General features: G+C 39.8%; 1 protein-coding gene across 1 annotated transcript in view; it reads right to left on the minus strand.

Annotated features, from left to right (window-relative positions):
* Nucleotides 1–1,983: 1,983 nt before the first annotated feature.
* LOC124795465 (methylosome protein 50-like) overlaps nt 1,984–14,443 on the minus strand; it is a 47,288-nt gene continuing 34,828 nt past the window's right edge. The window contains exon 7 of the mRNA XM_047259493.1: nt 1,984–2,233. Within this exon, the coding sequence (XP_047115449.1) occupies nt 2,065–2,233 (169 nt within the window). The 3' untranslated portion in view covers nt 1,984–2,064. The remainder of the gene's footprint in view (nt 2,234–14,443) is intronic.

Raw genomic sequence — 14,443 nt, forward strand, 5'->3', positions numbered from 1 at the left:
TCCCGACTCCCAGGCCATTTCAATTATCCTGTGTAGCCATTTAAGACCTGACATTCCACTGTATTTGATGAGTTCCGACTTAATTTCATTCACCCCAGCCGCTTTATTGCACTGCAATCTACTGACCATTTTCTCCACTTCCTCAAATGTGATCCCATTTCCATCATCATTCCTATCCCATTCTACCTCGAAATCTGAAACATTACCGATCGCATTTTCACCTACATTGAGCAACTCTTCAAAATATTCCCTCCATCTGCCCAAGGCATCCACAGGATTCACCAGCAGTTTTCCTAACCTGTCCAAAATACTTGTCATTTCCTTCTTACCTCCCTTTCGAAGACTGCTAATTACACTCCAGAATGGTTTTCCAGCAGCTTGACACATGTCTCCAACCTGTTTCCAAAGTCTTCCCAAGATTTCTTCTTGGACGCTGCAGTTATCTGTTTGGCTTTGTTTCTTTCTTCAACGTAACTTTCTCTGTCCACCTGAGTTCTAGCATGTAGCCATTTTTGATATGCCTTCTTTTTCCTTTTACAGGCTGCCTTGACTGTGTCATTCCACCAAGCTGTTTGCTTCATCCTACTTTTACACACTACTGTTCCAAGACATTCTTTAGCCACTTCTGGTACTGTGTCCCTGTACCTTGTCCATTCCTTTTCCAATGACTGTAATTGACTACATTCAACTAACTGGTACCTTTCTGAGATCGCTGTTATGTACTTGTGCCTGATATACATCACATAAATAATATTGTTTAGGTCTTCAGTCTGATGATTAGTTATAGGCAGCTCTCTTTGTTCACATCTGCATATTTACTGTGACCTACATAAACACACATTCTTTAAATAAGTAGCAATAAATAAACTAACACAGTCTGCTGGCAGAAAAGCACCAATTCAGACAGATGGGCATATAAACTGTTGTTCTAAACACGTTTTATCAGTAAGAATCAACATGTTTTGGCAATATTACATTCTCCTGTCCAGTTAATGTTATGAGCATCACAGTTTCACTGACCATTTTTTGCTATTGTTCCTAACCCACAAGTCGCCAGCCAATATGATGAACTAAACTTAAGGTTTATGCTGCGTCATCTGATACACCATGGATATGTTCAGTCATAGGTTACAGCGAAACACAACTGTCTCACTGATACACATACATGCAAAACTTTGTCCATCCACAAAAGTAGTAGCAGCAGCAGGAGAGTGGTATGCTGACCATCTGCGTAATGTCGAATGGCTGAGGATGACATGGCGGCTGTTTGGTATTCCTTGCACCTTCACTAGCTGGACAAGGAGTTTGTCAGTGGCTATTTGTAATTCCTATGGTGATGTTCACTGGAAATCCAAGTGGACTGAACAGAATGACATTTGTCTAATTTCGAGGTAAATTGGTTTAAATCATGTTCCTTCAACCACAGAAACATTCTGACACTGGGCATTGTCAGCTGTCCAGCTGGTAAAATAAACAATTTCCCATTACAGGCTTAGGTAACATGATTTACACTAGCTGGCTGTCTATTACAAGAAACAAAGAAAAAGTAATGCAAACTTTCATGGTTATGTACAAATGATCGACATCTTTTGGCTACTACTGTTTTCAGCATTAGTCTTCTCTAGATAGGTTCAAGTAACAGCAATAAGTGAAGATCAGTTTAGCCTTGTCCATTCCTTGTTATTTTTTGTCCACTGCTTGGCCATCGAAACATACTGTTTGCCAAGGTCACTAACATATTCTCTTCTTACTCATTCTCTTTGCATCATTAACTATGTTTTTCTCTTTCAGATTGTTTCACATGATGCAATTAAGTTCGATTCTCGTGATGGGTGGTTTCAGTTTGTGTGTCGATGAATTAATGTTTCTACTGCAGAAGGATGTTTAGTGGGAAAGGACAAATTATTAAGTCCTTACTAACCAGGCCCCAAGACAATACATTAAGCAACTGCAAGAGACACACAAGAAATTAAAACCAAAATATTTACCAGTTGAGAGAAATCCTTTATTTTTAAAAAATTCTTCAAAATTAATAACATTAATTTTCGAGGAGGAAAAGCTTTCCTAAGAAAGGGCACGATCTCCACCAACTTCGTTTACTTCCATTTCTGCTGAAGCTTCACTTGGAATATGGTGAAATACCTGCTTATCCCATCCACAGGTGTAAAATGATGTGTCCCTTTGATGCCATGCAATACCACGAACAAAGTCCTTGTGACGGTCATCAGAATAGCTGAAATACAAATTAAGTCTTAATATATATTAAACAAAATTTGTGGACCAAATGAGAAGTGTGATTATCAACTGAACCTAGATATGGAGGAGGAGGGGGGGAGGGGGGGGGGGGGGGGGGAAACGCTGGCAACGAGAGGGATATGGAACAGGCAGTAAGAAAGAAGGCACATCACTCAGACGCCAGGCCAAGAGGATGAGGGGAGACAAAGTTGAAATGGGAGCAGTGATATGTAACTGATTTGCATGTCCAACCACAGCTATCCGAGTGAGCTGAAAAAAGAACCTCAAGCTTCAGTTTTTGCCTAACTATAAATGGCAGCCAAACAGTGTCACTATAATGCAAAGAAATTCTCCAACACATCTATAACACCAGAATTTACAGATTCTCTCCTCCTAAAGGTAATTACCAGACATTCATTGTGTCTCCTTGTAATTTTAATTTAAGATTCTACAGGTGTGGAGTAGCCATGTGAACTTCCACCAAATACAAGACTAATGTAATTTACAGTGATTAAAATTGTGAACTGTGTCATTAAAACTTAGTTGTGGATCATTAAAATTACAACACGCGTGTTTAAAATAGACACACAGCTTCATCTGGGAAAAGTAAAGCCTTTCTTCACTACTCACTCCAGTAGTCTCTGAAGCATCCACTTTAATGGCAGAGCTGAAGCTAGGGAGTTGATCGATCAGTAAATCATATAGTCATTCAAAATAATCTTCAACATTATCCTCACTGTGTCAATTAGACTTAATATTGACTATGGAGAAAGGAACATTTAAACCATTCTCTTCCAAGCCCTAACTGTCATGGACCTAAGGGCTGGAGTGTTCCCTTCTGGTGATACAGACTAACTTTCAAACTTTCAATTTGTCAATTACCCCCGATTGCACAGTAACAAGTCACTCCACTGGGAATGAGGTAGCCTCTTACAGATTTCTGTTGTCTTTTGATACACTGTATTAGTGGCATGAATAACACCCCCCAATGAACCATGGACCTTACCGTTGGTGGGGAGGCTTGCGTGCCTCAGCGATACAGATAGCCATACTGTAGGTGCAACCACAATGGAGGGGTATCTGTTGAGAGGCCAGACAAATCTGTGTTTCCTGAAGAGGGGCAGCAGTCTTTTTCAGTAGTTGCAGGGGCAACAACCTGAATGATTGACTGACCTGGCCTTTTAACACTAACCAAAATGGTCTTGCTGTGCTGGTACTGCGAATGGCCGAAAGCAATGGGAAACTACAGCCATAATTTTTCCCGAGGGCATGCAGCTTTACTGTATGGTTAAATGATGATTGCGTCCTCTTGGGTAAAAAATTCCGGAGGTAAAATAGTCCCCGATTTGGATTTCCGGGTGGGGACTGCTCAGGAGGACGTCGTTATCAGGAGAAAGAAAACTGGCATTCTATGGATTGGAGCGAGGAATGTCAGATCCCTTAATCGGGCAGGTAGGTTAGAAAATTTAAAAAGGGAAATGGATAGGTTAAAGTTAAATATAGTGGGAATTAGTGAAGTTTGGTGGCAGGAAGAACAAGACTTCTTGTCAGGTGAATACAGAGTTATAAATACAAAATCAAATAGGGGTAATGGAGGAGTAGGTTTAATAATTAATAAAAAAGTAGGAATGCGGGTAAGCTACTACAAACAGCATAGTGAACGCATTATTGTGGCCAAGAAATACGAAGCCCATGCCTACCACAGTAGTACAAGTTTATATGTCAACTATCAAAGCTAACACTTGGTTCAAGAACCATGCAAGAAGCTTGTATTTATGGAAGAAGCCTGAGATAGGTCTCAGACAGTTATATAATGGCAAGACAGAGATTCAGGAACCAGGTTTTAAATTGTAAGACATTTCCAGGGACAGATGTGGACTCTGACCACAATCTAATATGAACTTTGGATTAAAACTGGAGAAACTGCAAAAAGGTGGGAATTTAAGGAGATGGGACCTGGATAAACTGACTAAACCAGAGGTTGTACAGAGTTTCAAGCAGAGCATTAGGGAACAATTAACAAGAATGGGGGAAAGAAACACAGTAGAAGAAAAATGGGTAGCTTTGAGAGATGAAATAGTGAAGGCAGCAGAGGATGAAGTAGGTAGAGAGACATATTTAATTTAATTGATGAAAGGAGAAAATATAAAAATGCAGTAAATGAAGCAGGAAGAAAGGAATACTAATGTCTCAAAAATGAGATCAACAGGAAGCGCAAAATGGCTAAGCAGGGATGGCTCGAGGACAAATGTAAGGATGTAGAGGCATGTATCACTAGGGGTAAGATAGATACCGCCTACAGGAAAATTAAAGAGACCTTTGGAGAAAAGAGAACCACTTGTACGGATATAAAGAGCTCAGATGGAAACCCAGTTGTAACCAAAGAAGGGAACGCAGAAAGGTGGAAGGAGTATATAGAGGGTCTATACAAGGGCGATGTACTTGAGGACAATATTATGGAAATGGAAGAGGATATAGATGAAGATGAAATGGGAGATATAATACCGAGTGAAGAGTGTGACAGAGCACTGAAAGACCTAAGTCAAAAGAAGGCCCCAGCAGTAGACAACATTCCATTAAAACTACTGATAGCCTTGGGAGCGTCAGCCCTCACAAAACTACCATCTACAGGGCAAGATGTATGAGACAGATGAAATACCCTCAGACTTTAAGAAGAATATAATAATTCCAATTCCAAAGAAAGCAAGGTGTTGAAAGATGTGAAAATTACCGAACTATCAGTTTAGTAAGTCACAGCTGCAAAATACTAACACGAATTCTTTACAGACAATTGGAAAAACTGGTAGAAGCTGACCTCGAGGAAGATCAGTTTGGATTACATAGAAATATTGGAACACGTGAGGCAATACTGACCCTACAACGTATTTTAGGAGATGGATTAAGGAAAGGCAAACCTACGTTTATAGTATTTGTAGACTTAGAGAAAGCTTTTGACAATGTTGACTGGAATACTCTTTTTCAAATTCTTAAGGTGGCAGGGGTAAAATATAGAGAGCGAAAGGCTATTTACCATTTGTACAGAAACCAGATGGCAGTTATAAGAGTTGAGGGGGATGAAAGGGAAGCAGTGGTTGAGAAGGGAGTAAGGGAGGGTTGTAGCCTATCCCCGATGTTATTCAATCTGTATATTGAGCAAGCAGTAAAGGAGAGAAAAGAAAAATTTGGAGTAGGAATTAAAATCCATGGAGAATAAATAAAAATTTTGAGGTTCGCCAATGACATTGTAATTCTGTCAGACAGCAAAGGACCTGGAAGAGCAGCTGAACAGAATGGACAGTGTCTTGAAAGGAGGATATAAGATGAACATCAACAAAAGCAAAACGAGGTTAATGGAATGTAGTCGAATTAAGTCTGGTAATGCTGAGGGAATTAGATTAGGAAATGAGACACTTAAAGTAGTAAATGAGTTTTGCTATTTGGGGAGCAAAATAACTGATGATGGTCGAAGTAGGGAGGATATAAAATGTAGACTAGCAATGGCAAGGAAAGAGTTTCTGAAGAAGAGAAGTTCGTTAATATAGAGTATAGAGTTAAGTGTCACGAAGTCGTTTCTGAAAGTATTTGTATGGAGTGTAGCCATCTATGGAAGTGAAACATGGACGATAAATAGCTTAGACAAGAAGAGAATAGAAGCTTTCGAAATGTGGTGATACAGAAGAGTGCTGAAGATTAGATGGGTGTATCACATAACTAATGACGAGGTACTGAATAGAATTGGGGAGAAGAGAAATTCGTGGCACAACTTGAGTAGAAGAAGGGAACGGTTGGTAGGACATGTTCTGAGGCATCAAGGGATCACCAATTTAGTACTGGAGGGCAGCATGGAAGGTCAAAATCGTAGAGGGAGACCAAGAGATGAATACACTTAGTATATTCAGAAGGATTTAGGTTGCAGTAGGTGCTGGGAGATGAAGACCACAACAACAACAATGATTAATCATGTCAGATTGTGTTTGTGATCAAATCTAGCTAATTGGTAGTAATGTGTCCAGTTCACTCTGAAGTACCTATTCCGAATGCTCTCTTTCAGGTTATCTACCTAGTGAAAAATTTATCAACACAGTACTATCAGCAGGGGCAGCAGGTGATATCAATGGCCATGAATGGCTCTGTAACTTCTTCAAAATGTATTGATTGACCTCTGGAAGGCAGATTTCTTCAGATCCTATGACCTCTGTGGCATTTCGTGCTACAACCTCAAAGCACAATGTGCGTATTAAAATTCCAATAAAGTACAAATGGCAGAGAGTTGCTTAATGAGGTCTTACAAAATCCTCTTCATTAAATAGATGATGATATGGGAAAAAACCAATCATACAGTGATATTCAGTGAGCTATAGGTGACATCCGTACTGGTAACTTTATCCTAGTTGACAGTGAATGTAACTTTATCCTAGTTGACAGTGAATGTAACTTTATCCTAGTTGACAGTGAATGAAACTTTATCCTAGTTGACAGTGAATGAAACTTTATCCTAGTTGACAGTGAATGAAACTTTATCCTAGTTGACAGTGAATGAAACTTTATCCTAGTTGACAGTGAATGAAACTTTATCCTAGTTGACAGTGAATGAAACTTTATCCTAGTTGACAGTGAATGAAACTTTATCCTAGTTGACAGTGAATGAAACTTTATCCTAGTTGACAGTGAATGAAACTTTATCCTAGTTGACAGTGAATGAAACTTTATCCTAGTTGACAGTGAATGAAACTTTATCCTAGTCGACAGTGAATGAAACTTTATCCTAGTCGACAGTGAATGAAACTTTATCCTAGTCGACAGTGAATGAAACTTTATCCTAGTCGACAGTGAATGAAACTTTATCCTAGTCGACAGTGAATGAAACTTTATCCTAGTCGACAGTGAATGAAACTTTATCCTAGTCGACAGTGAATGAAACTTTATCCTAGTCGACAGTGAATGAAACTTTATCCTAGTCGACAGTGAATGTAACTTTATCCTAGTCGACAGTGAATGTAACTTTATCCTAGTCGACAGTGAATGTAACTTTATCCTAGTCGACAGTGAATGTAACTTTATCCTAGTCGACAGTGAATGTAACTTTATCCTAGTCGACAGTGAATGTAACTTTATCCTAGTCGACAGTGAATGTAACTTTATCCTAGTCGACAGTGAATGTAACTTTATCCTAGTCGACAGTGAATGTAACTTTATCCTAGTCGACAGTGAATGTAACTTTATCCTAGTCGACAGTGAATGTAACTTTATCCTAGTCGACAGTGAATGTAACTTTATCCTAGTCGACAGTGAATGTAACTTTATCCTAGTCGACAGTGAATGTAACTTTATCCTAGTCGACAGTGAATGTAACTTTATCCTAGTTGACAGTGAATGTAACTTTATCCTAGTTGACAGTGAATGTAACTTTATCCTAGTTGACAGTGAATGTAACTTTATCCTAGTTGACAGTGAATGTAACTTTATCCTAGTTGACAGTGAATGTAACTTTATCCTAGTTGACAGTGAATGGAATGGAATGGAATAGGCAAGAGGCACATGTTACTTATGAGTAACATCATACAACACTTAGGTACCATAACCTGTCACCACCAAGGTGATCTTTCCTGTTGAGTGCACCGTCTCTTAGCCCAGTTGTGTTGGTGGTTTTCCATGTCTCCTGTAAACTCAGGCAAAGTGCTTTTAGTGTACTCAGATTTAAAGTTCCTACTTGTGAGTTCTGAACCTGTTCATGTCCCACTGAAATACACTTTCTTTTCCTCTTTCTCTCAGTCTGCGAGATGCAGCAAGTGATTGGACAAACAATGTTTCCTTCACAACCAGACAAAGAACATGCTGAGCTATCTGGGTTGTATTTTGATTCTTAGGTCTTGGTCAGATTTTTGATGAACTTTTCTCTTTACTTTTTACTGTGACAAAGATTTGTAAGAAGTCAATTACAACTTAAGAAAACCCATAAAGACTGGATTGAACAGCATGAGGTCAAATAGTGAAGTGCCAAATATGAAGAAAACAAACAACAAGAGGAAAACTAACAATGGAGATGGCACAGCTTTGTCACAGCACAACTAGCTTTATAGCATGACCAAGAGCACTTGCTGTCCAGCAAGATTGGCATGGTACTGTGGCACAGAGCAACACTAGCGTTTATAGGTGCAGCAGTGCTGTCTAGTGGATGGATCAAGTTCCATACCCTCCAGCAGGCTTTCAGTATCATCATGCTTTGATACCACACCTGTAAGGGGCATGTAGGGTCAAAAGTGTCCTCGATGATGCATGGGAGAGTGAACTGGTGGCATGGTTGGTATTCCATCACATTGGCCCACTGACTGGTATGACGAACTGGGAGCTGTGGTTCCTGGGACTGTGGGACCAGGAGACTGAGAAGTTTGCAGTTGTCTCCCATGATAGAGACGTTTGCTGCTTGAACATCCGCATAATATGCTTTGCTTTGTAATTAGAGGAATGGGTGAAATGGCAAACCAAAAAGGTATTTCATGTTGTTAGAGGCATAGAATTGTTTGAAAGCTGTCACCATGAATGGTTCGGGGAAGCCCTTCAATGGACAGAACCAGGGTGCTCGAATAACTGAGCATCTGCCTTGACGCCTGTAAGAACATCAGACCGTGGGAGAGGCATGCCCAGGTCCAGATCTGTGGACTGGTGTTCTTCGAAAAGCACACAGCCCAACTGCGGAATGCGCAGTGCACGACTTGCCACAACACAAGAGACTGTCACACACACACACACACACACACACACACACACACACACACACACACACACACAGAGAGAGAGAGAGAGAGAGAGAGAGAGCGATATACATGGAGCCGAAAATTAGAAACCAGTACAAAGTCAGTTTATTCTGTGTGTGAATGTCAAGGGTGTATACGTGGACGAGGAAAAAATTCCACATTTTCCCCAGATTTCCCAGTTCAAAATGCACTTTTTCTATGTTAAGTGACAGTATACTTTCCCTCAGAACCGTAAAACATATAAATGCTTCGAATGGTTAAGGTTTTATACACTAGTGTAGAACTTTCCGGTGCTGAAAAGAATGTATTGGAAAAATTTTTGATGTACAGCAAGAGGTACACTGGATATTTTCATATTATGAGAATATAAATTCGAATTACTACTGACAGCCTTGGGAGAGCCAGTCCTGACAAAACTATACCATCTGGTGAGCAAGATGTATGAGACAGGTGAAATTCCCTCAAACTTCAAGAAGAATATAATAATACCAATCCCAAAGAAATCAGGTGTTGACAGATGTGAAAATTACCACACTATCAGTTTAATAAGTCACAGCTGCAAAATAAAAATGCGAATTCTTTACAGACAAATGGAAAAACTGGTAGAAGCCGACCTCGGGGAAGATCAGTTTGGATTCCGTAGAAATATTGGAACATGTGAGGCAATACTAACCCTACGATTTATCTTAGAAAGTAGATTAAGGAAAGGCAAACCTACGTTTATAGCATTTGTAGACTTAGAGAAAGCTTTTGACAATGTTGACTGGAATATTCTCTTTCAAATTCTGAAGGTGGCAGGGGTAAAATACAGGGAGCGAAAGGCTATTTACAATTTGTACAGATACCAGATAGCAGTTATAAGAGTCGAGGGGCATGAAAGGGAAGCAGTGGTTGGGAAGGGAGTGAGACAGGGTTGTAGCCTCTCCCCAATGTTGTTCAATCTGTATATTGAGCAAGCAGTAAAGGAAACAAAAGAAAAGTTCGGAGTAGGTATTAAAATCCACGGAGAAGAAATAAAAACTTTGAGGTTCGCCGATGACACTGTAATTCTGTCAGAGACAGCAAAGGACTTGGAAGAGCAGTTGAACGGAATGGACAGTGTCTTGAAAGGAGGATATAAGATGAACATCAACAAAAGCAAAACGAGGTTAATGGAATGTAGTCTAATTAAGTTGGGTGATGCTGTGATTTCACCAACCGACGATAGCACATATTCAGAGCACATGATGTAGTCAGCCAATAGCAACATCATTGTTAAGTCGTGCAAACACACAGAGATAGGAAAAGTTAATGGTTTAAATTAATACACATAGTGTAGCTACAAGAAAAGCTAAGCTTTCGTATATAATATTGGTCTTTTTGAAGGTTTTACACTTTACGATACATCACACAAATGTGCCAGTAAAATTTTAAATAATAACATATATGTATGATCTGATCTGGTTTCTAAATTATTCTAAGTGGCTGGTCCTCAAAGTGTTAAGTTTTAAATGAGAGTCAAAACTGTGCAATTTAGGAAATTCATTGTACATTCTCACAGGTAACCTAATTCATCTTGCGTAAAAGGAAATTTATTTTTAAAGTAATGCGCTTTGAACCACCATTCACAATATTTTGTTTCAGCAGTTGCCAGAGTGTGCCAGAAAACGGGCACTACAGCACGTGTAGCTACAATGATGTAGGAAGCCCATGTGTTTGTACATATGTATGTATGTATGCATGTATGTTGCATGAAGAGCTCTTACATTATGGCGTAACAGAAATGGAACACTAGAGCATACTCCAAGATCATTGGAATTTTATAAACCATATTAAAATACGAATTGCACTTTAAGCTGAATTACGCATGTCCAGATTCACAATGAAGTAGGCCCCAACCTGATACTAAGCTTTTCAGTGTGGTTTTTTGGATGCAAATTTTCTTGGAGTACCACTGCTATATTATCTCAGGTTTAGTTCTTTACTATGGCATAATGCCATGCGTGCCAGAAGATGAAAACATGCACTTGAAATTCAGCAGACAATTGAAACCAGCCAATAGTGTGGAATGAAATACTTTGTTTCAAATAGATTAACTGTCTCTGCAGAAGAGATTAATGCTCGACTCCCAAAAACACAGAAACAAAATAAAACCCAAAAACTGAAACTAAAAACATGTTTTAACCTTCTGTAATTAGGTGACTATTTTATTCACTTAATAGCTCACAGCCACAGAAATCTCTTGTTTTCATTTGTCATGAAAGCTGTAAACGAAGCGGTAACAGCAAAAACACTAAATGCAAACACAGGCCACGTGGAGACAACTCCCCTTCTCATTACAACTCAGATTGTTCTGCACCTGCACAAATCTGGCAACATGGGCTCACCAGAAAAATTTCTCAGGTACCATCTGACTGCTTGTTGCTACTGCTGGTACAACTAACAGCCACACTTCAAGCAGCCATAAGTAGGAGAAGGTACTGCTCATACGTGACTCAACAGCGCATGCGCCCACTGGCAACTGCTCAAACGAACATAATGTACACAGTTGCAACATCAGCTCATCGGAAGCAGTTTACTGATATGAAGTATTGTACAGTCTTCGTCCTGAAGCCTTTGACATTTTCTTGTTAGCAGACACATGTGTGTGCACTGTGTTTTGCTGTCTTAAATGACATTTCCTTTGCAACTGAAGTTCCCCCCCTCATTTATGTTTTACTGCTGCAGTCATATTCTGCAGTAGCAGAGTATAATAAAATTCTTTGTTAGGGTATCAGTTCTTACCAATCAAATAAATAAAAAAAGAAAAGAAAAGAAAGAAAAAAAAGAAAAATCCCTGAAATTCTAGAAACTTTCCAGGTTTCTCTATTTTCTCCCAGATGAAACAATTCCCGGATTTCCCAGTTGTCCAGGGACAAACACCCTACTATGTGGAAACATGAGATTTCCTGTGGGTCAAAGGCCAGGTTGGGTCCCGCAGCTTAGTGAGTTGGAGTGTCAGTATGTTGTGAAGTGGGTTTGTATTTTATGATTTAATTGTAAGAGCTGTGGAAAAGCACTCAGCACAGATCGTTGACTGTCAATTCTGGAACAATGGCGTGCTATCCAAATAGCCAACCAGTGGTGTGTGGTCTGTAATTAATATAAACTTAGCCCCGAATAGGTCAATATCGAACTTCCTAATGGTAAAGACAACCACTAACGCTTCCTTTTCTATCTGCAAGGAGATCTTTCCAGTGGGGTGTCAGCGCCTTTGACGCACAGGCAACTGGTTGCTCAGTAAAGCAACACTGCACCAATGCCATATGGGGAGGCATCCACAGTCAAAACGAGTGGGTGCTGGTGTTATGGTGGAAAGGGCATAAGGCATGGTGCTAGGTGCAGCACCTATTTCAACTATAGCCATCCACCTGTACTGAACGCCTTTTTCCACAACTGGTTTAGCAGATGCACGATTTAGTCCACTTCTCAAGGTAAAAATGTGACCAAATAAGAAGACATCTATTAGTTGCCTCTTAAGACAGGCAAGACGGCCATGGGTCTATTCTAGCCACCACCCACCCTCACCCCTGACAATGCATGGGGGATAGTGACTGGTATGTCTCCCATTTTAACCTATTTCTGGATTAAATTAGTGAGGTTCAGGCTCAAATGGAAGATTACCAACAATCTTTCTTCCTTTAGACTGTATGTGACTGGAACAGGAAAGGGGGCAGGGCAAAGGGGGGTTGGGTGTACGCGTGTAGTGATACACACAATACTCTCCTTCACACAGGATAAGGTGGTTTGCAAAGTACAGATGTTATCTAGTATTTTCTAATGTTACTACTTCTTGAAAACTGGCCTCAATTTGTTCGGTAAAGAGTAATAGTTTTGTTACTGTAAGGCTATCGCCATCTTTTCTATGTCATAGTAGACATTGAGAAAACAGTTTAGGTCAAATTCCTCACACTTTTACCTTATTATTCCATGTAGTGGTCAGAGACGACAATGTCAAAGGGCTATAAATCTCTGAATCACAATTACTAGCTATGTCTGCTGAGGTCAGGTCAGTACAGCCATTTGTTTGTAAAATTTATCTGTTTCATTAGTGATCGTCTTCTCTGGTGTCACTATGATCAAAGGCTTTCCCCAAACGAGCACCCAGCCACAGCTACAGTCATCCAGCCAAGTAGTCATTCCCTAGAGTCCCAGGAATTACAGGCATCAACTCCACACAGCTCAATCATTGTAAGTAGATACCTGCATCATCATGGGGTACACTAAGACCTCTCCACATCAGACTGGCTACAGAGTTGCTTCTCTCTCTCTCTCTCTCTCTCTCTCTCTCTCTCTCTCTCTCTGCATGTGTGCATGCAAGCGTGCCCACACGAACGAGATGTGCTGGACTGAAAGTGTCCTTCCAGATGACCTACTGCTGTAAAATTTAGATAAATAATGGGTCAAACCCTAGAGTGGGAAAAAAAGAAGTTGCAATGACAAAATTTAACGAAAATGACGTCCTGATACTAGTTGTATTGTCAATATGGGAGCCAGCCTAAGATGAGCCTCTGTATCATTCTCTCTTATGTCAAGCAGGTGGTAACACGAGCTTGTTCTAACCGTAGTCTCTTGGGGGAAGCATGTGCAGGATAGTAAGAGATTAAACTTGCAGTATGGAAATAGCAGTTGAACTGTTAAGTGTTCTGGGTTTCATGTCTATCACATCTATGCTCAAAATATGATTTCTGAACGAACTGGGTGGGGGTGAGGGAGGAGGGAGGGATAGACAGGGGGAAAGAAAGGGTGGAGAGGGGATTGCGGCATGAGAAAAGAAGAAATGCCAACATGTCTTAGAAAAATATGTCTCACAAATGAGTTTTGAGCACCCTGGGGGAGGGGGGAATCAGTTCAATTATCCATACGAAAACACACAAATGTCACAGAACAGTCCACAGGGTAATCGCAAGTTCTTATTGAACACAGGGCACAATACTTAAGCATTCCCAATGGGTACCAAGAATCAGCATTACAATAATTGACTTATCTGTCAACAAATATGATGGGGTAGGTAAGATATTACATAGCATACCATACTTATTTCCAGTTCTTATGTGTGGTTCTTATGGAAGTCTAAATAAACTACACGGCTCCTCACAGAACCATTATATATGTATATTGCACCTCCAAGGGACAATGGTTCTGAATATTTTAAAAACATCTTAATTTTTATAATCTCTTCCTTTCACAGCCAAAAATCATTTTTAAATAACTCAAAATTAGATACAGAATCATTTCCATCATTTGTAGACGAAATACAGATTTCACAATTCTTACCCCTGAATTATAATCACATGTTCATACTTCCCAATACAAACAGGAGAACTAAATGGTAAGAAATGCTGCATATAAAGCTATGTTCACCGAAAAAAAGCTACAAATAACTATGCCAAAGAGATACAATTACTTTGTGGAAGAATTCTTGTAAGAAACTA

This window comes from Schistocerca piceifrons, chromosome 4, assembly GCF_021461385.2.
Source record: "Schistocerca piceifrons isolate TAMUIC-IGC-003096 chromosome 4, iqSchPice1.1, whole genome shotgun sequence".
Taxonomy (NCBI): Eukaryota; Metazoa; Arthropoda; class Insecta; order Orthoptera; family Acrididae; genus Schistocerca; species Schistocerca piceifrons.